The 25,472-nt window shown below is 39.1% G+C and overlaps 2 protein-coding genes across 7 annotated transcripts; one reads left to right on the top strand and one right to left on the bottom strand.

Annotated features, from left to right (window-relative positions):
* Positions 1–283: 283 nt before the first annotated feature.
* USP16 (ubiquitin specific peptidase 16) lies at positions 284–21,672 on the bottom strand. Of its 4 annotated transcripts, none has more exons than XM_076352515.1 (18): positions 21,557–21,672; positions 19,352–19,450; positions 16,605–16,783; positions 15,844–15,947; positions 13,286–13,389; positions 11,256–11,437; positions 10,165–10,257; positions 9,340–9,470; positions 8,882–8,969; positions 7,930–8,008; positions 6,932–7,023; positions 6,055–6,111; positions 4,615–4,782; positions 3,315–3,987; positions 2,505–2,599; positions 1,194–1,280; positions 726–882; positions 284–615 (listed from the first exon to the last, which is right to left on the bottom strand). In XM_076352515.1, exons 2-18 carry the CDS (start codon positions 19,410–19,412, stop codon positions 491–493), a joined length of 2,475 nt encoding a protein of 824 aa, XP_076208630.1. In that variant the 5' UTR covers positions 19,413–19,450; positions 21,557–21,672; the 3' UTR covers positions 284–490. The 4 variants fall into 4 exon arrangements, with proteins under 4 accessions (XP_076208630.1, XP_076208649.1, XP_076208638.1 ...); XM_076352534.1 differs by having other exon boundaries at positions 11,256–11,434; XM_076352523.1 differs by lacking the exon at positions 21,557–21,672 and adding an exon at positions 21,014–21,104.
* On the top strand, positions 21,450–25,021 carry RWDD2B (RWD domain containing 2B). Of its 3 annotated transcripts, XM_076352598.1 has the most exons (6): positions 21,894–22,066; positions 22,181–22,399; positions 22,489–22,556; positions 23,262–23,338; positions 23,423–23,627; positions 24,329–25,021. In XM_076352598.1, the coding sequence occupies exons 2-6, from the start codon at positions 22,193–22,195 to the stop codon at positions 24,564–24,566; spliced, it is 795 nt and encodes a 264-aa protein (XP_076208713.1). In that variant the 5' UTR covers positions 21,894–22,066; positions 22,181–22,192; the 3' UTR covers positions 24,567–25,021. The 3 variants fall into 3 exon arrangements, with proteins under 3 accessions (XP_076208721.1, XP_076208713.1, XP_076208703.1); XM_076352606.1 differs by lacking the exon at positions 21,894–22,066 and adding an exon at positions 21,450–21,514 and having other exon boundaries at positions 23,262–23,627; XM_076352588.1 differs by having other exon boundaries at positions 23,262–23,627.
* Positions 25,022–25,472: the final 451 nt, after the last annotated feature.

Below are 25,472 nucleotides of genomic sequence, written 5' to 3'. Positions count from 1 at the left end.
TGCAAACTGAGGGCTCCTCTATTAGACATACACCAACAGTGGAAAGAGAGCTGATGCGGAATTCGTCTCAGCTCTAAGATGTGTAGGAAGAAACAGCTTCTTATGCTTGGAAGCCAGTCCTAAAATACACATGGAACAGATGAGATAACTATAGTTCAAAATTATCTCTGGTCCCTTTAAAGTGAAAGACTTGCTGGCTAAGATGTATAGCACTTGCAGGAAACTAAAAGTAGCTGTTGCTTGTCTGTGCCAACACACAAATTACTCAATAGAAGCTCAAAGCTGTAGTTTTGAAAAAACTTTTACTTAAAAGTAGTGAAAACTGGAAAAAGTGCAAGTTATCCATATCTCAGTGTGTCTAAGAAGCATAAAGGATATTCCTGCAGTTGCATACAGTAGCTCCAACATTTAACAACATGATTTGCAAGTCTCCGCCTTTGTTCAGAGCACCTGAAGATGGCTGCACGTACAAGAAGGCTCCTCAGACGAGTTACAGCAGTCGCTCATAGAACAGGAGATAGGCTTGTGAGCTCAGCACTTTCGATGCAGACACGGCTTGTACGTGGGTATCACTGATGTGGAACCACTGTCCTTTTACTGGTTCAGTTTCTAAAGCTGTGAAAGGAAGAATTTGGGAGTAAAAGTTATTACAACGAATTGACTCACTCAATCCTGTTACTGTTCTGCGGTAAGCAATAATTTGTAAAATATTTTTAATTATTTACCTTGAGGAGATTGTCCTCGAAGGACAAGATCAGAGAGACGGTTGTTCATACTTCTCATTTTAGCATACGCAGTGTAGTGCCCAGACCTCATTGTTCCACTGTGTTCAACAACTCCATAGAGAGAGTACAGTACTTTTGTATTCCCTTCAGCCACGTTCTATAAAAGCAAGTTTTGGTATGTCAGTCAGGTACGGGGTTTTAAACAAGGCTAGAATGTCAACTCTTGCTTTGCTTTGATTTGTTTGCTGATGAAAGGGAAGCCGGTCACTACAGATTCGTGCAAGCACTACAGCTATGATCAGTGGAAGTACACTGACTCAAGTAGGAGTTGCACTTGTAAGTTATCCTGTATTATCACACAGAATAACTGAAGCCTGACAAGCGTTCTACAAAGATTCTGCTAAGCAGCTTAATTGTGAAAGTACATTAGAACATGGGAAAGGAGAATCTGATTGTTTTCTCACTTACTTTACATTTAACTGTACAGAAAGGAGCCAAGTCTATCACTTCTGGAAACTTGATATGCCTGTTAACCTTCCGTAGATTAAATCCAGCCTTAAACAGACAAAGTAGAGGAAAACCCCATAATGTTAAAATATAGCATATTAAAACCATGCTTAGTTACCAAATGTTTCAGGTTAAAGTTTCAACAATACAAAATCAGTTTTTCATTACACAAAATTGGGAAAAAGCAACATTGTTTGGCTTTTTTTTCCCCTCCAATGCCCAAGGCTTTCCAGCATTGCCTCCTTGCCCCCACATGCTACCCTGGAGCACAAGTTAAGACGACTCTTCAACTCACTCTTATGGTAACTTAATGGTAGCAAAAGGGGAAAAAGAATCGGCTCTAAGGTACTTATGTAACTACGAGGACATCTCTTGCTTCTCAGATACTGTAGTATGCCTGAGGATCTAGTTTTGTATCGTCAAAGGTGATGTAACTTCTACTCCCACCTTATTCAAATAATCTTCCAGTATCAAACAGGAAAAACAAAAGGAGATGATGACAAATGTTATTTCCTTAGTCATGTTACAGTCTCTTAGAACAGGCTACACATTTCCATTTTCTCTGTGGAATTGCTTCTCGTCTACTTAAAGTCACCTCCCTTATTTTTCCGAGTATTTTGACCAAAATACTGAACAGCTTTAAATGTAGAAGAGGCAATACTGTCTCCCACCCCCACTCCTTTCCTCTTTCTTTCTCGAAAAGCTAAAGCCCTAAACTAAAAATTTTCCTACAACTTGGAAAAAAGGTAAGCCACTTTACTTCGGTGTCTATTAATAAGACTTAAGTTGCACTGCTTCCCATTCATCCCTTTGTTTGTTTTGTTTTTTCTTCCCTCAGTAAGGCTCGGAATTCTCTCTTTTCCAATTCTGCCGACCTATTTGTTACATTAATTTAGCAAGGGATCCTATTCTATCTGTACTGAAATGTAAGAGACCATGAACTGCTGTGGTAGCAGGAAACAATCAATGCTAAGATATTGCTTAATACAGTAAGCAATAACAATAGTGAGGGAATATATTGCAAATAAGCTCACAAAATAGCGTTTTCCAGGTAACTAACGGAATATTCTTTCAGGAAAAAATGACGAGAAAAACCAACGCTGCACACCAATGCCTTCCAAACCTTGGGAAAAAAACCAAAACAAACCAGTCTTATAGGAAATGAAAATATGCTAACATTAATTTTAAGTTAAGCTAGTACTGTGTGCATATAGACATACTGAACTGATACTATATACATACACGTTTTTGCAATATCAGCCTGCTACTTACCTGTTGAAACCTCTTTAAGTGAAGAGTTAAAATTGGAGGAGCGAGAGAGATTAGCATCTGCTTTTTGGCATTAGTATAAACATATTTCTTTTCACCTGCAGAGAAGAAAAACCACCAGTGATTAACATCTAAACAAATGTTACAGCAGGAATTTCTTTATTTTCGCTATTTAGACTGTTATAATGTCACCTACTACAGCAACTGAGAAACTGAACATTCCCCTTTAACATGATGAGCTGTACGACAGCTGCCATCTTGCAGATCCCATAGCACAAAAGTACCCGCTCACACCGTGTCTGAGCAGCGTCAGCACAAGCGGGGTGAATTCTTGCTCGTTCTCTACAACTCTCATGATCAGAAATGCATGCGGCTTTCATTGGCCTTTTGAGGGAAATCATGTTGGTGTTTGCTATGACTGTCAGCAGAATTTTCACATTTGAGGGAAGAACAGAAAAGTCACCTGCTAAACAGCCACTCCCTACACTCATCCACATAAGAAATTTTTAGATTGAAATGCCCTTTCCCTCCCCGCAAACCCAAACCCGCTCCTTCTCTGCTGACTCTTCTTTTTCAGTCCTGCAGTATTCTGTACCCAAGCTTGTGAGCCTGCTATTCTGCTCGATTAAGAACTTACTTGTATTAATCTGTGCGAAAGAGGTTCTCGCAACCTACCCACTGAATACTAGTTCAACTGATCCAAGTTAAAGTTATACAAATACTACTTTAGGCACATTTCCCCCCCTCACCCACCCAAGCAGCAGATAGGGACATATTTAAAGTTTTCTTTTAAAAGAAGATAGTTTGTCATACTTTTTATGTTCTTCTTTGGTCCATAATGTCTTTGTGTACATACATCACAGAGTAGTTTATTGGTCTCAGTAAGTTTTTCGTTACGGGTAAATTGATACAAACAGTGATGGATTGAACCTTCTTCCGGGTTCAGATCTTCCCTGTTTGCAAGAGTAAAAAATGCTGTTTCTGGATCTTCAGTCGACACTTCACACATCTTGATGGGAACAGTTTGAAGGTCATCTAAGATACTCGCATCAGATTCAGCGTTGGCACCCAAGTGTAGTTTTGAAAAGCTGGTAGCAAGCTCCTCCTCATCTTCATTTTCATCATCCTCATCTTTCAAAGACAGGTTGTCAAGGCCATTGACAAACTTTATAGGAGAATCTAAACCTTCCATCGCGAGATCCATGAGAGACTCATTTTCTACACACTCTTGTTCTGGCTTTCCTGTATTTTCATGCATGCTCTGAACTTCTGTACTATTTCCCTGTATACTCAAGTCTTTTTGAGTTAAGCAGTGATCTTTGCAATCATTTGAGGATTCCTCTTCTTGCTTCGTATCAGGAGCTTCAGAGTTCATTTCTGCCTCTGATTCTTGGTTATACTCGACATCTTTTTCTGACTGTTCAGTTGCACAGATATCTGTCAAGTGAAGCACCTTTCCTTGAAGTTTTTGCTGGCGGCGCTGGCTCTGTGAATTGGAATACATAATATATAAGAATACAAAAACCAGAGCAAGTTTAGATTATATTTAGCATTTCTTACCATTTCTTTATCAAAATTTTTGTAGCATGCCATAGCTGCAAAGGGCGGGAGGGAGGGTAATAATCTATGATTTAATGATCAGAGATGATCAACGAATACTGAGTTTATCCTCACTCAGATATAGTTACCACTGCTCCCTGTTACACGGTATCTTCAAAATACAACTAATGATTCCCTTTATATCTTCCCGATCCCTTTATATCTTCCCGATCCTTTCTTATGTCCGTATTCTAAAGTTCTGTGGATATCCTTGCAATCAACGACTGGAGAACAGCTGTCTGATACAGATTAATGCTACTTCAGACAGGCAACATAAATTCCAGAATCCTCTGGATATTAGCTTATTCCTAGCACAGCAACTCTTAACAGAACATGTAACTTCTTAATAGCAAAGACGTAGATACAATTGGTCTTTTCAGTTGTGCATTTGAGTGAGGAGAAATTCTAAGCTGTCTCCTTCTCATCCATCTAAACCCAGGAAGCAAAAAGAATTTGTTTTACGAGAAGTTGCAAGCACTTCATTAATAAAAGCGAAATACTTATCAAAACCAACCTTGGCTTGTTTTTTGGCCTGTTTCTTTGCTTTTTTCTGAAGGTGCTTACTTGTACCAGGGAGCTCATCTCTCTGCTTAAGATAACAGTCATTGTTTTTATCCTCTTCATCTTCAGATTCCTTTTCTTTGGGTTTTTTAATGTTTCTCTCATTTGTAATTTTTACTTTCTACAAAAAACAAAAAGCCACAAAAAACCCACATAAGTAGAGATGTTACTGTCCTGAATAACAAAATAGCATTCCAAAGAAAACTGTAGGGATGAGATGTTACCTGAGTTTTCAGCTCCAGATTTACCACTTTAGTGACTATAAGATACAACTCACTCATTTATGCCACTCCAATGTTTACAAAAGAGGTATCTCACTCCAGAGGGAGTCCATGTGAAACAATGACTTGCAGAATGAAACAGTATGAAAAAGTAAGGCTAGCAAGGGCAAAATTCTGAACCTGTAAAGGGGCAACATTACCTTTGGCTCTAACAGATGTACATCTCATTAAGCGCACCGCAGAGTAACATTTTACACAAGCGGAGACATTTTCATTTGAACTGCCTGTCACAGAATTTGTTCACTTCTGCTAAAATGAAATGTGCTGGTTGCAGAAGACATATGACCCCTTTGGCTGAGGGGGTTTCATTTCAATATTTACTCATGAGCTTTTGTGTGAGCAGTGCTACATAACAAATCTGAAATATTACATATACAGATTATCAATACGAAACACACAGCAAATCACGTATTTTGAGTGTCTAGAGATCGATCAAATAAATCAATATTGATCAAATAAGTATTCACACGCTATCCTACCAATGTTTCTTAACTTTATTCAATAACCTGAATAACAAAATAGCATTCCAAAGAAAACTGTAGGGATGAGATGTTACCTGAGTTTTCAACTCCAGATTTAACACTTTAGTGACTATAAGATACAACTCACTCATTTATGCCACTCCAATGTTTACGGAATATTATGAGAAGTATCCTTGCACTCAGTGCAGAAAAATGGATGAAAAAAGTAAAAAAAAAAATAAAGCATTCAAGCAACCACGAGGCACCCATCGCTGTCATGCAATTTAATTCAGTTTTACGACAGTGAAGATGAATTGGGAAACGTTCTTTGCAACTCAGTCTTCACAATAACGAGACAACATTGGAACATACTAGATTATTCCCCAAGCCATTCTCTACATTAGAAACATTAACTGACAAAGCAGCAAGATCACCAACGGACTACCAGTGATTTTCCAGAGACAATTTATGAGCCGCAAGTTACAGGAATGACTCTCATGAAAATCTTATTCTCTGTCTTTCTGGGCGAATTTATAATTTTAACTTTCAAGAGAGACATTTAGAAAGATGCATAAATTCATTCCCTAATGATTACGTAATAAAGGTGTTTTCATATAAGCAAACAAAAACTAAGCACGTACAATTTCTTACCTGATCATCTAGCACGGGAAGCGACAAATCAAGGAAAGACTCGTGGACCAAGGATACCTTTAAATGAATATTTAAGAGTCCAATGTAATTTTGCTTGGAAGTGTCTGGCATGCTGTCAATAGGCTTATTTGTATGTAGCCTTGTTTGCATTCAATGCATGCTTTCACTTGCGCATACAAACGTAGAACACAGCTAATCTACCTTCACAAACAGCTATCCATGACCAAAATAGAGCAGTCATATTACCACAGAAATAAGCAAGAAATACTTTTACAACTTTCAGTTTTCTAGTGGCCTAGAATGCGAGAACCCAACTTAGGGCCTATGAGAGTGATTATCTGCAATCTGTCATGACATTCATCTAGCCCACTCCCTAATACCCTGAATTGCTTCATTCTCAGGATGCATTATCCCAATAGTGCCTTCTTGCTTAACTATTCTCCTGGCAATACCACGGTCATTCCCGTGCGGGAAAGGGAGAGACCTAATCATCTGATGAAAAAGAAAAGGGCCCCTGGCAGCATACTGCTGGTAGCAGAACAATTCATCCAATTCACACAATTTGTACCACTGGAAGGTGTTTACCAGGAATCTGAGAGTGAATTCTTCCAGCAGAGGCCGCTTGCTGTTGCTGACCTCTTTTTCTGGAAGTCTTTTGAAAGGGACTGAAAGATTAGCTTTATAACATAAGGGAAGAAAGATTCCAGCCAAACCATGCCCCTCTTTGAAAAGCATGCAGCTAGTCAATTCTTAGAAGCGTATCAACCGAAGCAAACCTCTCCGATTTCACTTATTTCTACATATAGTTACTTTGGGGTTCTCCTGCAGATTACATAAAATTATACTCTAGGCTAGTCAAAGCAGGCAGTTTACTTACAGTTCTGCATTCCTCACACATAATCGTACTGGTTAATTCTCCACCAAAGATTCGATCTACAAAACTTTGTATTCCCTTTGTCTTTTCATATTCTGAGAATTGACAAGGCATATAGTAAAGTTAATAATATTACATATAATATACTAGCAACTGATTTAGTTATGGCATACCAAATACAAAAAAGAGAATACAGTATGCAAGATGTATGATGGAACGTGTTAGCTTGTTCTGGTTTCCTCGGGAAGTACAGCAAGATTCTTAAATTAAGATCCTTTCGTGTATCAAAGGAATGGGGGTGAAAACACATTTGTAGAAGACAGTTTGACTGAACCAACACCTTTACCACTTTCTCAGCTCAAACGCATTTCCCTATTTTCTCAGAAGTACCACATCCCAGTAAGAGTTCCTGTTTTCTCTCAGGACTTAAACAACTGTCTGAACCTAAAAAACAAGCACCGACTTTTGTCGGTATAGGTGCCCTACAAACAAAACCAATTTCCCCAAGTTATATTTTCAGTGTAGCACATAGTCTGAATTTAAACTTGCTCTTCATCTTCGAACCTAAGTCATGTTGAAAAGTTTAAAGATTCTTCTGTTCACTGTTTGGGCTTTTTTTATACCACTGTTAAGTAACAAATGACTATTAGGACTGTATAAACCATTACATTCATGTGCTAATATTTTAATTTACATAATATTTGATTTACATAATATTTGAATGATTAAATACTACCCAAACGTATTTAATGTATAATGTCTACAGAATCAACTCTCTCTTATGCTGTTAAGAAGGAAACGCCACCAAGTTCAGTAAGACTTTTAAATAAATAGACTAACACTATTGAGCCTTACATTCTAGATACACACATATTCAAGAGACGGCATAAAGTTGTACAATTAAACGTGTATCTTTTAGTTGATACTGTTAGTGTTACTTTGTGTACACTAATTTTAAATGTAATTTTAAATTATCACAACATCACTAACATGTATTTTACCTTTAATTTTCTTTTTAAGTTCTTCTTCATTTTGTTTGTTAGAGTCACTCAGCGCCTTCAGTATTCCAACACTTATTTGCTGAAATTTTCAAAACAAATACACACTGTAAAATTTCCTAAACTAATTCAGTTAACTAGTTCATTTTACAAAATGTTTCAGATGGAGGAAAAGTTTAATCTCGACCAATTAAGAGAATCGATACAAACAACACAACCGCCCGTAGAGACACAAAATAGTTCCTGCGGATATTAAAAAAAAGTAACCGAGAAACAAGCTTGCAACTGTAATGTTGCGATTAGTATGTAAGAAAATCAGTCTAAGGATGAAATACTTCCCAAATTAAAACTGGCAAAAAAAAAAAATCACGGAATTTCCACAAGCAAACTTTCAGGCATTTCAGAAATTAAGACAAAAGGACGTTCTTTAGGGTGACTACACATACTCCAAATCCACTTTTTCTGTAGAAGTTTTGGACAAGTCAATCTATTTCTGAAGGACAACAGACATTTATATTAGAAGCGTTGAATTAACCAAAGTCCTTTAGAGCAAGCAAAACTGAACCTTTCTACTTGATTTTATTAGAAGGGCACAGAGATTAACCAGTACACTGCTTTCCAAAAAGGCAGAGAATATCATTACCTTAGAAACCTAAACAATGTGTGCAATATATATACGAGATATAGGCCACAAACAAACTTCTTTCTTTGAATAGTTTTGTTAAATGAAAATAGTAATACCCGTGGTTGCTCCTTCACAGCCCCACTGCTTAGAGGCTGCCCGGTTCTACAGCTCTGTTGCTAATCTGCTTCAAGTAAGTGCTACGGGCAGCACAAACCACTCTACAGAGGTTGACTTATCTCAGAAAGAACGTTCTTTCTCCCCTCAGCAGAGGAGAAAGTCTTGGTCTGGGGTATGAGGAAGGGTACGCACAACTGCGAAATTAGCACTCACTTGGATTTCTTCTGCTCTCATCCCATCAAGTAAGTAACGAAGCAATTCATGACTGTCTTGCTGCTGGTAACCTTTAAATCGTATTGCTCTGTTAAATGAAACAATAATTGTAAAGTATCACTGAACTTAGAGATAGACAAAGTAAAAACAATTCATACCAGACGCAAAAGGACAAAGGCTCAAGCATGTATGTATGTAAAAGCAACAAGTGTCTACATACGGTATTTTCTAAAAATATGAAGCTAATCAGAATATGTCACTGAATATCTTTCATTTTACTTCTATTCATTTATATTTTGCTCTTTATCCTCTTCTATCAAAACGTGTTAAGTGTTATACAAATTTTAGAAGCTGTGATGTGAGCTCAAGAAAAAAAAGGGAGAAAACTGACCTTCTTTTTAAACAACTAACAAACTTTTTTCATACTCACTATGACATGCAATTATACAGATACTCACTTTTTACAAACCTGAGCAAAAAGTTCCTTAGGAGTGACTACCCCTTTTTTTGTCTCTTGCATTTCTGTCAGGAACTGATACATGGCTAATGTCAAAGGACCTGGCTGATCTAGTTTTATCAGCTGAGGTTCCTGTTTTAAACAAAAGCAACAAAGTTGTTTTGCCTTAATTTGGTGACAGATCATTCTGGAGCAAGTTTTTCCTTATCTAAACACTTCAGGTCTTTAAAACATTATTATAAAATAGAATACACAAAATTCCAAAATGGCAATAAGTGAACCTGACAAAAACAATCAACACGTGGTTTCTCATGAGATGATACCAAAACACTGGGCTAAGAATCATTAATTACTTATTGCTTAGTTGCAACTCTGGATTTCTTGCTTTTATTAGGAAAAAAATACAATTTCTTAAAATGCACAACCCTTCTTTCCCATCCAAATCCCTAACTGTAATGACAGGTGCGTTATTTAAGTTAGCGCTGCAGACATCCACTAGTTTCCTATTTTGCGTTTAGATGAGTGACACTACAGCAAAAGTTACACATTTTCATCCTTCAAATAACTTAATCATAATGTAAGTACTCCTTTGATGACAACTAGTACTTAGAGTATTGAATCACTGCTCTTTCACTTTGAATGAAAGGCCTCCGCTGACTTCAGAAGCAGCTTTATGAAGTCAATGGTGAAGTTCCCACCAATTTTACACCTTAATCTTGTTAGTATTTAGCTGAAACAGCTTTAAAATCCAGAGATGAGTATTGCTTGTTTCTTTAACAGATTGGAAGGGTCAGGAGAAACACTATGGAGGTCGAAGCATGTATACCATGGATAACTCCGGCGACTCAATTTTAACTGTTGTGCCAGGCATTTTAGCTTCTTTAAGCAGCTCCCTCAGGACTGGAGTTTGTGATAAATTCTGTAGAACGTAAAAGAAAGAAAAAGATTGGTAACTGGAGAACAAGAGGAAGGGCAGCTGAGTTCCACTGGTCATGGAACTTGCAGCAACCAGATTAGCAGCAATTTTTTTTCCCAAACACAGAACTAGAGTGATAACTACCACTCTGGGAATTCTAACAGTGTTCAACAGCTAAAGGTACATTCCATACAGCTAATGGGACTTCCCAGTGTCCTCTCTCTATATTACTTTAGATTAGAGAAACCCTAAATGTACTATTCTTCTACAGACTGATCTTTTGACAGTCTATTTACTAGTGTCTGTTTCTAAAATCAAAAGGTAAAATGCAGTGTGCATATTTGCTTGGTTTAAAACATGTTAAAAAAAATAAAAATCAAACAATTTACTAAAACCTGCAAGTACAGTGGGAATTTTGTTCGAGTAAAGCTTCAGTATCAAGACCCAAAGAGCACAAGATTACATGCGAGTTTTAATACAGACGAAAAAGTAAGTTCATTCTATCCAAGCACTTCTTAGCTGAGCAAGACACATAAGATGGCGATGCAATATGCTCATGCTGTTAACATTTACTTTTATTTGATTTCCTGTTGCTGAGAGAGACATTTTTGTGCCAGTAAACACCCACGGTCTTTGGCTATTAATCTCTTAGATTCTAAGAGGTCAGCAAGAGTGATGTGCCAGACTATTTTAATTTTTTTACTAAACTAGGAAGTTGGCATGCTTAATCTATCTCAGTGAAAGATGCTGTCCCTCAAAGACAGCGCAGTTTATATCTTCCCTTAGAGCAAGTCTGAACCTGCAGCTCCATTTCTTCATATTTCTCTGGGCCAACACACTTTTTTTTAGAATGAACCCATCATTCTTGGCAGATTAAAAAAAAAGAAAATCACATTCTAATTGTGTCATTGTACAATACTGGGGGTGAGGTTGTTGTGGGTTGGTTTTTTTTTTTCTCTTGCTATTCAAAATTTTTTTAAGAGCAGCAATAACTACCATACCTGCATCACTGCGTTAAAGAAACATGTATTCCCCAAGTTACTAAGTCCTTTCACAGTCACTTCCAAGTTAGCATCTGAATGAGAATTCTCTTCTTTAAGCGAGACTTCTTTTTCCTGCTCATTTTTGCTGTCTTTTTCTACTTTTTTATTTTCAAATTCTTTGTTCTCTTGTTGTTTTTCTACTGAAATAATAAAAAAAAAACCCATACCACATATTAACCCAGTAACAGGGAATGGGCTAGGAAAAAGTTATAGGCAACAGCAATCTACAATGTTTAAAACATATGATAATTAATTCTGTAATTGTATAAATGTAACACTACTGGTTTAGGTTCTTAAACTGTCTAGGTAACAGGAGTTTAAAAAAAAAAAAAAATAATCAAGAAACCCCTGAAATGCCATTTCAGATCAGCATACAATTTAAGCATGCCACTTGGCCCACAAGCCATTCATACCAACAATCTCTGAAACTCTGCATGTGCTATCTGAAATTTCATTCCTGTTGCAAAATCACTTAAGTTAGGGCTTTATACAACATCCAACAAGATGCCATCTGAGATAATATCCCTTTTGACATGGCACTATTGTCTGAAATGAAACGCACAGGCCTCCCACTGTCAAAGCATTCTCATGTTCATTTCATGAACCTAAACAGATGAAACTGGAAGGTTTATATTTTTCAAGACACGTTAAAGATATTTTCCCAAAAATTACTTTGGTGTATAGGTCAAAATTTCAGAGACCTGTTTAATAAAACCATAAGGGAATTCCAGGTAATTTTCAGAATAACACCCACACTGTTTCTGCCAGTTTGGCAGTCTACTATTGATGAGGTTTCTGATAAATAGGGCTGTGAGCCAAGATTAACTTTAAAATAAAGTAATACCAGCTCAGCGAAAGCAAGGGAACCAGGCAATACCATCTTTGCAGATGGACAAGAAACGGATGGACAACAACAGATGAACACCTGAAACAAACAACAGCTGCACCCAGGTATTCATCCGTTTTCCAGTTCAAACCTGAGAAGAAAATTCTGGCAACCAATATGAAGTTGAAATATTAGATGTGGAGAAACGACGTAGCTGGGAAAGACTGACCAAAGCCACTCAAAGATTCCGGTCCTTGTGGGAAAACCTCAGCTGCTTCCTGAACAAAAACTCAGAGACAGCCACCTGGCGCTGCCGGACGGCTGTGATCTACTTCCCAAGGGGGCCATGATTTCACCCAAGCGTGGGATGGTGTTGGGATTTTTGATAGCCATGAGTTACAGCATTTATTTTGATATGCAAATTCTTCCAAGTTTTCTAGTGGAAATGCCTTGTACAAAACCAGTTTTGCCATTGTGGAAACTGGGGGGTTTTGCTGGGCTTGTTTCCTTTTAAACAACCACGTTTGCAGATAGCCTGCAGGCTGAACACGCTGTTTTAAAGAGTTCTGAATGCACTGCAGCTACCTATACTAAATGTACAGACCCAGCAGACAAATCCTCTTGTATGCTCCTTCCATTAGGAAATGTGCTCCAACAGCTGGAGACTTAGTCATTCCAGCTGAAACGTTCACAAATACCTATAAAAATACTTTCAAAAAATCAAATCAAATTATCCTTAAGCAATGACAATTTTCCTTCAGATCTCAAGACAGACTGAGCAATACTGATGAATAAACACAGCACTTCTAAGCACCGAAAGTCCATTCCTTACTCACAGAACAACTGAACGTCATATTTTAAAAAAAAAAAGTCACAGTAAAATTGTATTTTTTTCCCTTCTATTCCTATATTTCTGGTCTGTAAAAGTTTAGGGGACACTGAGCAAAATCCTGGTCCAATTAGGTCCATGGGCTAGGATGTTACTTATGCTATCAGAATTCTGACAAAAGAGGAAAAAAAAAAAAAAAGGAAGAAATTAGCTTTTTAATTTACCGTAAGGTGCTTCAAAAGTTAAATCTAATTTAGCGTACATTCTTGATTTACAGTACTGTCTCCTACATGTAAGGGACTGATTTACTGTATGTATACTATAGTTACTTACCTGTACACGATGAGTCAGTACAAACTTGTTTTCTAACATAATCCACAGTCTGACCCAATCGGGTTGAAGTATTATATGGGACTTCATTATTGCATATGTAGCACCTGTCTCCGCCCCCCCCAAAGAAAAACAATTAATCCTATTTTTTCTATTGCTTAAAAAAATCCTAAACTATTTGCTTGTTTGATGCAATTCATTACAAAAAGTTACAAAATTACAAGATTTATTTTAAGATTTAGAAGTCTTAGAGAAGAGTTCAATCTATTTCTGATCAAGAAAATAAGAAGTTTAAAAATTATCTTTACTAAATTATTTCAGTGACTGGAGGTTGCAATTTACAAATACAAATTAGACCCTTAAAAGATGTGCTTAGAAACCTAGCCTGCAAGAAAAAGAAATGCAGGGAAAATATTGCCAAAATCAAGAAACTAAGATATCAGGCCCTAAAGGAAATGACTTACGAATATTATGACATGGAAAAATATTCTGAGTATTCTAGCCAAGCGAGTACTTCATTATGTTTAAACTGGGTAAGAAACAAATCAGTGTCCTCCATTAGTCCTGCACGCTTTTACTTGCTCTTGTGTTGCCGACATAAATCTATTTGTCTCTTTATGAGCAAAGAAGTGCGTGGTTAAGCCACTAATCTGTTTTAAACAAAATTGTGAGAGAAGCTGCAGTGACAAAGGCTCAAGTAAGAGCAAAATTCTGCCACAACACATACATCCGAAGGAGAGCTGTATGTACCGATTTCGTAGTTCTGCCCAATCAACTCTTTGAAGAGGTGACAAAAGGCACTGAAGAGAATGCAAATACTTCTGCACTTTGAAACGTACCAATTACAGTTCTTAGGCACAAATGCATCTAGCCGATTTCAGGATTACCGTAAGTCAGACTCTATTTTCTGATATTAAAAGCAGCGGAAGCCTGCAGCAAAGTGCTTCCCTCAATCTCTAGCATCCCTGGAATTAGCTGTAATTTTCACATTTTTTCAGGTCACATTGAAAAAACTGGCTCAACCTTTGGATCCCTGAGTATGTATTTATTGTCTGGTTAATCATAAAAACAGGCATTCTCCCTCCTGCAATAACAAATAATAGTTACTTCCACGGGCAATTTTTAACATCATAACCTTTCATCCATCAAAAATTTTTATAGGAAGCCTTGAAGGAATCAAGGGATTGGAAAGAAGTTTTTTCAGCGATGGCTGTTTGACCAGTGTGGGGAAAAACATTAAGTAGATCCAAATGGTAAGTCCTACCAGTACTGAAAACACATACAATAGCACTTGTTGTAACCCCAGCAGAGCAGAACTTAATGGATTACTAGAACTCTCCTCCTCCTCTCCATGTTCAAAACCTTTTCTTTTAACCATTTACAGGTACTATTCAAGTGCAATTTCAACCACATATGCATGCACGCTATAGAGATTTATTCATACATTCATAGCATTAATAAATTCTGATCAAAAAGGCTTATGGCTTTTGCTTTTATGTACTAAGTCCACTGTGAAATACAGTTCTTGATTGTAGGTTTGATTTATAACAATAATTTATACCCAATATATCAATTTCTGAACAATTTCTTGTGCAAGTTTGTACAACCAAGAAATTCGAGAAGAAAGCAAAAAATCTTGCTTAGGCAACCTCCTCTCATTCACAAGTACTTTGATTTAAAAACTATTTCGGTTTTAGAGCAGAGAAAATAAAGTCCTTTAAAAATCATAATTTTAAAACTTATTTAAATTCACAAAGATACGTTCACTAGTTCATTAGTAATATATGTTATTAATGTCCATTTCCATTCTAGAGTTCAATAAAAATATCGATCATTGCATATGAGTGTTAAATATGATCAAGTAAAGAGATAATGTTATATAAAATTAACATAATGACAAATAAGAAGTTTAAAAAAAGGTTACAAAGCAAAATGAAAACTCTTTATGTAAGGCACAGTATTTCTGTATGGCACAGTTTGGAAAGTTGAGGTTCCCCCTTATATAGTAACGTGCTATTCCTTTTAAGAATATTCCTTTCAGGAGAATTCCTTTTAAGAGAAGGAAATATTACCAGAGAGATGGAATTTGTATTGATTGATCCAGTAGCATCTTGTAATTCTACAGTTGTGCTTCTTAACTACACATATGGTATTAAGAAGTCATATTTACTGGGAAAATAAAAGTAATTGAGCTTGTCACTAACTGTGCATCAGAAAGCAGCTTCTCCCAAGGCTGAAAGTTAAGATTTAGAGCTACATAACGACATATGTTTCTACACGTCAGTATTCTGACCAAGTAAAAGCAGTAAAATATGAAGTCAACAGCATTTACTAGTTGGTCAATTTCAACTTCAATTACAAAAATTTTCCAGTTATAAATTTTACAAGCAGTATTTATTCAGCAAATCTCAGCAAAGACTGATGGGAATTTTGTGTGTGGAAATGCTTTATGAATTTCTAGAGATAAGTCCTAGAACTCACAAAGAAAAGAAAACACAAATTATATCCCAGTCTCTGTTGCCCTCTAGCTATGTCTTATAACTGTTGCCTGACAAACTCACCACACACTCCAGTTGTCCAAACTGAGAACCAAACAATGGGGATCTGATCTCGGCGTTGTATAATGCTTTAAAGCATGCTGTTCTTGAGAATTTCTGCCACAACCCTATAATGTTGATAACCAGAAGTGTCACAAAATCCAGTTGACTATCAATGAAACATACATAAAGTCAGAGTCTAAAGAAAGGATTAAAATGAAAACTGATTATCTTAAACTAATTAGGATGACCTGATGGGTCTCTGTTTCAAGACACTTATTTCTGCAGAGAGAGAAATAACTTACCGGATGCAGAATAACTATAAAGTTGGTCGGGGACCAAACATCTAATTTACAAATTCCAGTTTGAACAGCTTGAAGAATGAAACAGAACAAAACCAAAAACCTCTTCAGCATGCATAGTTCTAAGTTTAATAAACTAACATTAGCATAAGATCTTGTTGTAAAAATCACAAATTAGGAGCATTAACAGCAATTTTTATTTTCTTAGCAAAATAATTTGGACTTTCTAGGAAAATAAGTCCTCAAGATGGTGTTTTAGCCTTAAGTCTGCTAAATGCCTTTGTGCCAAGCTTCTAAGAACTTCATCTGCAATTCAGAGCAGACGTTTTTATCACACTAAAGTATATCAAATCATTTAAGTAGCACCACATTTAAAATAAAAAAAAAAGAGAATATAAGAGTTTAAATAGAAGCTCTCTCTTTCCACTGTATTATGAGGTACTGAAAGATACTAAGATTAATCAACAACAAAACAAGAGATACCCTATGGCCACATTTTAGACATAACCATATCGAAGGGCTTTCGTCAGTCTCCTCCTCAGATTTCTCTTGTGTCTTATTGTCTGCCTTGCAGTCCTGACAAACATGCCATTCCACATTCAGCAGTGCCTTTTTCAGATGACCTTGTTCCAATCCTTTACGAATATGCTTGCACACAGGTTCTACAAAGTGAAAAGCAAAGAAGGATGTAGGTATCATAACGAATGCAAATGTCTCTAGGCTTCAAAGACACAGGCAGCAATCCAGAAGCTAGCCTTTCTAGAGTCAAAGAAACATTGACAATTTGGCAGACGTATCAGAAAGAAACCCTTTGTTACCCCCATTCACAATCTGGGGATATTGTTGCTGCATCCTAAACTACTGCATTACTAAGGGGAAAAAAAAAAAGCATCACCCAAATAGACATCTAGTCAGAGGAGTTGACAAAACCTTTGGATACAAACCTACCTACTGTGCCAGGCTGTGGGCTTCTACTATTGTGGCATTATGATTCCCACACCTCCTAGGGAGCAGCCACAACCCACTGCCACGGTTCCCAGTCACCAAGGCAGCACCTGGCTGGCCTACAAAAGCGGAGATTATGGAGGTTACGCTTCCAGCTGAGCTGCCTCAGTGAAATTATGCAGCAGACTATGGTAAAAAAGAACGGGAGAGTCATCCTACCTAATACCATTATCACTTCACACTACAATACCACACCCTACTTGGAGCTGCACCTTCTGGGCCTGGTGTCAACTCCACCTATTTAACCAAACTCTGCTAAGAACCGTTACACCAAGAACAGGCATCTGTTGCTAAGAGCTACTATCAGGACTTTAATTATCTTATTTCTTTTTTGTTTAATTTTTAAGGTTGTTGGTTATGCTGTCACTTGCGCGAAGAGAAGCTGTCTGTAAGCCTAAGTCATGTACAGGGAAACTGCGATTGACAGACAATGCATACACAAACTGATTCAAGTTCTTCCAAATAAAAAATGAGGAACATATTTTAATGTTTTTTGTTTGTATTTTATTTACAGTGTAGGTTTCTAAGACATTTAGCACCATTAGCCTACAATTCTTCACTATTTGCAGTTACAAATGTCTAAATTTGCAAATAACAGGGTCAAATATCTGACAGTACAAAGAGTTACCTCAAAAGTCAAGAAGCACAGAGTAAACAAACCCATGCTAAAAGAAAAATGCTGTATGTACTTAATACGTTTAAAAAAAAAAATCACATTTTTGTGAAACTATTATTGAGAAGAACTACATAGCGGTTTACATAATTCAACTGTCTCAGGTCCTTTGCTACAGAGGTATTTTTGTTGCTCAGATAGCATAACAGCTCTGAATCTATCTTTGCTGAGGACCATATGCAAGATTACAGCCCCAAGATAGCAAACTTCTCTTGGCGTGAGCTGAAACTAGTGAAAAGTTTTGTACCTACAGTTCTGTTTCTGTCCAAGATTATAGGACAATGCACACAGTACAAATGCTAGCCAATAAGAGCCAAATACAGATATTTAGATGCATTCTTTAAGCCTTTTTAAAAAACACAAGCTTCATCTACAACTTCAAAATTGTGTTTTTTTAACAAACCTTTTGTCTATTGGCCGCTACTATACAGTGGAATTATTCCCAAAGCTCAGTCTTAGTCTACATTTGTGGCTTTACAGGACTTCGTCAGGGTAAGCTAGCCTATTTTTAGCCGAAGAAGCGAGACGCCATCAGCAATTGCACCATAACCGATTTTTTTGCTGGAGAAAAATGAGGAACAGTCATAGCAGACATTGATCTTGACTCCAGAAAAAAGCAAGACAAAAGAAGCTGAAAAGCCATAGGAGACAGAAGCTACCACAAGACCAGGACAATCAGGAAACCAAAGTAGAGTAGGCTTGAATTTAAAATAAACAGGCCATCACACTCAGCCCCCCTGGCTAAAACCGTAAGCGCTCTCTCTCTCCCAGCTAAATTAACACGGCTCAACTCGTTTCCCCAGTCGGGATCAAAAAAAAAAGATGGGCAGGACACACTCTGTGATCTGGTAGACAAGATGGTAGAAGAGAATGCTACCTACAGAGCACATTCAAAAACAAGAGCTAGAATAACCAGGTTAAACAAGATAACAAATAAAATTTCAACACAGGAGTGAGATCCAGTTAGAAGGATAACATTAACAATTTGGGATTTTCTCTACAGGAACAGAAGGCAAGGAAGATAAAGAGGTTTTAATGAAAAAGCGCTATGACTAGAGAGCTGAGCTGTCCAGGGCCAGTACTAAGTTAGTTACTAGCATAAAGACAAATGGTTTCACAGAAATATTTTAATCACAATCTTTTTTGCTGAAGCGAGAATCTTCTGCCAACAAAATCTTCATTAGGAAAATGCTACTTATACCGATCACGACAAGCTTAGCAGCTGACTCTACAAACCCTTTATATTCTGAGGAATTTTATACGATTCAATACGATCTGTGTGTCAGTAAAGAACTGTCTCTCTGAGTTTCTTGAAAACCAGAAAATTATCCCAGTTTTCAAGACAGGATTATTATTTTCTAGCATCCTTAGAAAAGTGGCAACACTAATGTTTCTTGGTAGACTTCAGTTTCAATTATACAAACCCACACTTTGTAAATGAGACCTCAAAGCCAGCGACTAGTGTAAAAGTCTTCTAATATTAATGAGTTTTCAAGCCCTCTATGAGGTTAAAACAAACATTAGGACCACAGACTTCTCTGAGGAAACATACCCAGCATATCCAGAGACTCATCAGACTGTGCAGTTTTGCCTTTGATGCGTTTCTTTCCCATATTTGTAGTCTGTAATTTTTCTTACATGGAACAGTGACCTAGCAAAGAAAAAGAGTAAATTAGAAACTAGGTTTTGGGTTTACTTGTTCATTGCTAAACAATAAATTATTTCTATGGCCAAGATGTCCCTTGAGGTGAATTAACTTGTTTAAATTTGACATTTTCAAAAGAAAATTAATTAATTATACTTCAACATGAAACGATTGTAACTATTGTAGAGGCAAGATCACAGCATGAATTATAAAAATCAAATTATTTAAAACCTTAAATCAAAAGCATTGCACAAAATAACAAGATGGAAAACTTAAGTATGAAAAATCCTATAAGCCTTTGTACTTACAAGTCTTTGTATAAGACTTGTACTTCAACTAATAACACAAGGATTTTAGGAAAAAGAATTGGGTTTGTCCCAATTAAATCTTCCAAGTTTTTTTGCAATTACAGTCTCAGTTTTCTTTACTGCAAATTTCTTGTATCCTTGATGAAGTCTGACACAGGCAAACACTCTAACATATTTGAAAATATACAGACAATGGGAGTTCCGATTTTTCAACTTCTTCACTGGGGGAGATTTATCATTGCCTTCCCAACATACCAAGCAAATAAAGCCGATGGGGTCTGTTATTTGGTATGCCTGTAGACCCTCCTAGACAAGAGTGATCTGCCACTACAGAGTCCTAAGCCGAATGCTTGCCTTCAAGAAGTCGGCTACTGCACATACGGTAGGACATTTTTAACTTCTAGTCTGTAGCCCCTGTAAGGCCCTGTGCCTTATCTCACAAAAGATCATTCAAAAAGATCAGGTAAACTTAAAAGACGACATACGCTATACAACAAAAACATGCAAGCTGAAAGGGTTCAAAATCAAGTCTCTGCAGTCTTACGCAGTCTTTGCAGGTTGGCCTAACCCTGCTGTCCACCCTTCATGTAAGCACGTCAGCACCGCGCTAAATCTGACTTGTAACACCCATCCTTTCAAAACCATTTCTTAGCTCGTACTCAGCAGCGCACCAGCCACAGAGAACGGCTGCCCGCTTGCAGCCGTCACAGCCGAAAAATGAAGCCAGCCCAAGAGAAACTCTGGAGAGAAACTAAGCTGAGAAGAGTTTAGGCATGATACCTACCGAGGACTTTTTGTATGAAAAACCTTTTCAAGGCATGCTTTTATGACAGATTACCCAGTTGTTAAATGACAGGTAGGCAGCCACTTAATCAAGAGTAGAATTATCAACGTTCGCAACTTAGCATTCAATTTGTTCATCCAACAAACTCCCTCTACAGCACATTTTTTGGCAAAAAGCCACAACATTTGATCTTATATGAACAACTCTAAACCGTCAAAATCCTTTCCAAATTGACTTCGCTCCCGCCAGGACAGCAGGACAGCATGAACACGCGTAGCTGTTCATTCCACCCACGCTGTGTCTGGACAGACTTGTCCGACAGGCTCTTCACCAGCCTCTTCCACGGAGCGGCCCACACGAGGAAAAGCGCTGCAGAGCCCGATAGCTAGAGCAATAAAGTGATGGTTTGTTTTATTACTGCTTTTTTTTTTTTCCCTTAAATAAGAAAGAGCGGCCTGCAAACGACCAAAAGTGCACCTGCGTCAGACGGAGACCCGGGAAAAACGCCCACAGAGGCACGCCTGGGAAACCCCCGGGGCGCGGCGGGCGCCTGCCCCAGGCAGCAGGCCGGGCCCCAGAGGCTCCGCCAGACACCTGCCGCCAGCGGGGAGCCGACGCTCCCCGCCTCAAGGGCAAGCAGGGACGGTCCGCCGCGGCGGGGAGCAGGTGCGCCCCGGGACTCGGCACAGACCGGCTCGACGCTCGGCTCCTCCCCCAGCCGCCCCGCTCACCCCGTCCCGCGGGCCGGGCCGGGCCGGGCCGGGCCGGGCCGCCCACGTGCTCCCCGGCCCCGCCGCGGCCCCGCCGCCGCGCACCCCACCGCCCTGCACCGCCCCGCCTGCTTCCGATTGGCCCGCGCCCGCCTTCACTGACAGGCACCGCAACCAATAGGGAAAGCCGAGCGTTCCGGCCGGAGCGGAGGCTGCGGCGCGTCGGAGGAGCGAGTCCCAGGACGGGGGAAAGAGGGCGGCCGCGGTGGTAGGAGCGCGACGGCGGGACCGGGGGTCTTCCGTCCCTCACCTGCCGGTGCCGCGGGGCGAACAACTCGGTGGCGCATGGCTCCGTCTCGGGGCAGCCCGGCAACTTCACCTCATTCTCCGGCGCCCGGGCGACGGTCGCCGGCTGCCATGCGCGCTTCCGGCGCGTTGCATTGTGGGACCGTGAGGACGCGGCGGGGGGGGGAGGGCGGTGAAGGGAACGGGGATGGGGACGTGTGAGCGCATGCGCGGGCACCTCGCTCCTCCCCCTGCGCCCCCCGCCATCCCGGGATGCCGGTGGGCGCCCGGGGCGGGGAGCTGCCTCCGGCCGGGGCCGGGGCCGGGGCCGGGGCCGGGGCTCGCAGGCTGGGCTTGCTCGGCGGGGGAGCGGAGTCTCCCCAGGGGCGCCAACGTCCAGCTCCGCGGCCGCGCCCCAGGTACGCGGCCCTGTGAGAGAGACATTTTGGTGACACACCACCGCGTCTCGGATCAGTGGAAACCTCGGGGACTGCCACGGAGTATCTCCATGCTTCTGACCGCCCAAGATACATGAGTTAGTTCTGATGGGCTTGGCTATAAGGATTAGTGTGATTTACGTGGAGGTAGTTAATGAACTTAGTCCCATGTTCAAGCCCTGTTTTTCCTCCCTCATTTCTTCTTTGCTTAGGAAAGGACAGAAATGACTAACCGAGAAGCAGCTGAGATGCAGATGTCGGAATTAGATTTACTCTCTAGCATGTTTCCTTCCGAGGAAGAGTTCACTGTGACTGACCAGCTGGCTGTGGCAGAACTAAAGCACTATGCTGAAAATGAGTCTGCAGAGATGCCATCTTCAAAAGTTCAGTTTATACTGAATGTAAAGCCGGAGGTCTCTAATGCCTCTCTGGTATCGTAAACACCTTTTTTAAATTTTTATTTTTATTTTGTGGGATTTTAGGGCTTACTTGAACTGAACATTCGCTCATTTGTTTTTAGGTGGAATTCTCTATGGTCTGTGCCTTACCGTTTAAATATCCAACTGTTCTACCAGAAATTACTGTGAGGTACGGCATTAAAAGTACAGCTAATAAAAACATTTAGAAGCTATGGTGTAATACATAAATACAGTTATAATAGGAAAAAGCTATAATTTACTGATAGTTTACTGTCAAATTAAGCCAGATGGACAACAGTGTCGAAGAAAAACAAATCTCCAAGGTTATGATTTCTCTGGTGTCCTCAGCAAATAAGTGAGAAAAATGGGAAAAGCGTGGAGGAGTGCCGTCTTCTGTGCAGAGGGGTTACATGTAGATACTGTTCATAGGTCTGATGCTCAAGAAGAGAGACTGTTGTGCGTTTTGACAAGGTTTAACACTAAAGGAGTGAAAAGTTAGCCAATGGTCTTATTCTTCCCTTCTCAAAATGCTGTTACTCCCAGGCTTCTGTTATTTTTTATTGGAACATTTCTGTTTAAAGAAGTATCCTTGCACATTACAGGAAGTTAGTTCAGCCGCCATACTTAAGTTTCAAGTACCTTTTTCTTGATTTTGATTTACAGATTGGTAGTACTATATCTGAACTCAAGAGTTAGCACACCAATTAAATACTAATTAAGACCTTTTCATAGCTAGTACGACTTAAGTATGAATAGCAAGTGCATACGGTCTAAATATGGCCTGATTTTTTGGCAGCTTGAAGTAAAACTCTTTGAAAAACAGGCTAAATTGTAAGCGTATTACAACTGCATTTATATTTTTCTTTTTCTTTAGGTCATCATTATTAAGCCGCGCTCAGCAGATTCACCTGAACTCTGATCTAAAAACATATTTGATGCAAAACTGCAGTGGTGAGCCCTGCATGTTGAGTGCAAGGGAATGGGTTAAAGACCATGCAGCTGCTTACATTGACAAAGAGCTTTCGTCTTCCTCAGTGACAACATCAAATGCTGTGCAGGCAGAAGACACCACGTTCACTCGATTGTGGATCTATAGTCATCACATTTACAACAAGCAAAAGAGAAAGAATATTATTGACTGGGCCAAGGAGCTCTCCCTGTCAGGGTTTTGCATGCCAGGGAAACCAGGTGTTGTTTGTGTAGAAGGTTTACAAAGTAGTTGTGAAGAGTTCTGGTCAAGGTTAGTTTTTCTGTGTACTTAAATGCCATTAGTAGTTAGAATATTGCATGTTTCATGTTGTATATGTGGCCAGAAGGTAGGAAATCCAACCACCTTCCAACCTGTAAAAGCCTGCAAAGTATTTGTGTTTATCATAATGTATTTACAACTCCGAATATCCGCTGTACTGTTGGTTACAGCAATCAAAGCTACTAGTACCGCACAGTGCGCATTTATTTCTGTTTTGCCTTCCTCTGTATTGCGGTTGTATAGCGATGGACTGCAGTACCCCAGTCGTGTTAGATACGTATGCTGTTATATTGCTTTACATTTGCGTTTTGTTCTGCTCCCATCATTTGTATTTCTGGGTGATGCAGACTAAATGGACGTTGCCGTTGGATTGTAACAGCTAAGAGAGTACGAGAATATGAGAATTCTTAGCACGGGCAAGGCAGAAGTGAGCACTGAAATTGAAACACATCTTCATCAATTATTTTGTGAGGAATAACATTAAGGTTTTTGAATCCTGGGGAGATATAAAGAAACAAGCTCCTGCTTATGGGAGTGTTTACGTGCGAGTAGTATTTCTGTGACCGGCTAGGGAACCATTGTCTCTGTCAACATACATGTACAAATGGAATTTACTGACTTCTGTCATATTTCATAGCATGTTCTAAAACAGTCTTTATTTTATAGATTCATATGTCTCCAATTGCTTTCAGAGTAAGAAGATTAACGTGGAAAAGAATTCTCATTCGGCACAGAGAAGATGTTTCTTTGGAAGGTGGAGGACATGCTGAGATTCAGAAACAAAGAAAGTTCCCCCCTTTGGAAGAAAAATGTTTTGATGCACATGGTGCCAGAGGAAATCATATGGATTTGGGGCAGCTATATCGGTTTTTAGAAGAAAAAGGATGTGCTGACATTTTTCAAATGTACTTCGGGGTTGAAGGGCATTGAAGGGGTTGAAGATCACCACAGGTCCAAGTGGTGATCTTTGTAAGTTAGTCCTCTAACAGGTTCCTTAGCTGTTCTGCGACAGTTGATCAAAGAGGGAATTAATAATTTGTGTGTTATACGATTAATCCAGTTTTCAATGAAAACAAATATTCAGTGAAATCCTGAATGATGAAAATGACTAAATGAATGCTTTATTACACTTTCTGGTTTTAAGGACATTTAGGGTACGTACCTAACTACAATGAAAGAAAATATGTTTGATAACCTACCGGGCAGTTACAGAATTACAGATTAATGAATAGATGGAATTATGGTGAATGAATATATGAATAAGAAGAAACAAAAATGAAGGATGGGTATCTCAGGAGAGGAAATGTGATGTTTACATTATTTGTTACTGTTTACATACACTACATGATGACCTTTTTTGTAACAATCTTTTCTTCTCCTTTCTACCTGAAAGTATATAGAAACATGGGATTAATGTTTTATTTAAAAAAAAAAAAAAAAAGGAGGGAGCAAGTTCACAAAAGCCTCCTTCATGCAAACAGGGTGAGCTAGGATGCCTACTCCAAGGCGTAAGAATTTTCCGTAGGTAGAAGCGTCTGTGCAGGTAAGAGAGATCCTGTGCTGGCTCCACTACGCCTGTAGCTGAGGAGTGCAGTCTGTTTACTCGTGTGAAAGCAGACGCTTACCAAGGATTGGGGTCTCTCACAGGACACTCCAAACCCGTGAAACGATCCTTACCTTGCCGAGTTCGCAAGTTTGCAGCCCCCTAATTTAAAGTGCGTTACGCTGCGTATGTTTTTGAATCTGGTTTCAACAAAGTTGTATCCACAAATGCTAATTTGTTTCTTTGCTTACGGATTCTGTATGTAAAATCACATACACGTCAGAAAAAAGCAG

Source organism: Aptenodytes patagonicus, chromosome 1 (genome assembly GCF_965638725.1).
Source record: "Aptenodytes patagonicus chromosome 1, bAptPat1.pri.cur, whole genome shotgun sequence".
NCBI classification, from domain to species: Eukaryota; Metazoa; Chordata; class Aves; order Sphenisciformes; family Spheniscidae; genus Aptenodytes; species Aptenodytes patagonicus.
This window is presented reverse-complemented; position numbering and strand designations above follow the sequence as displayed.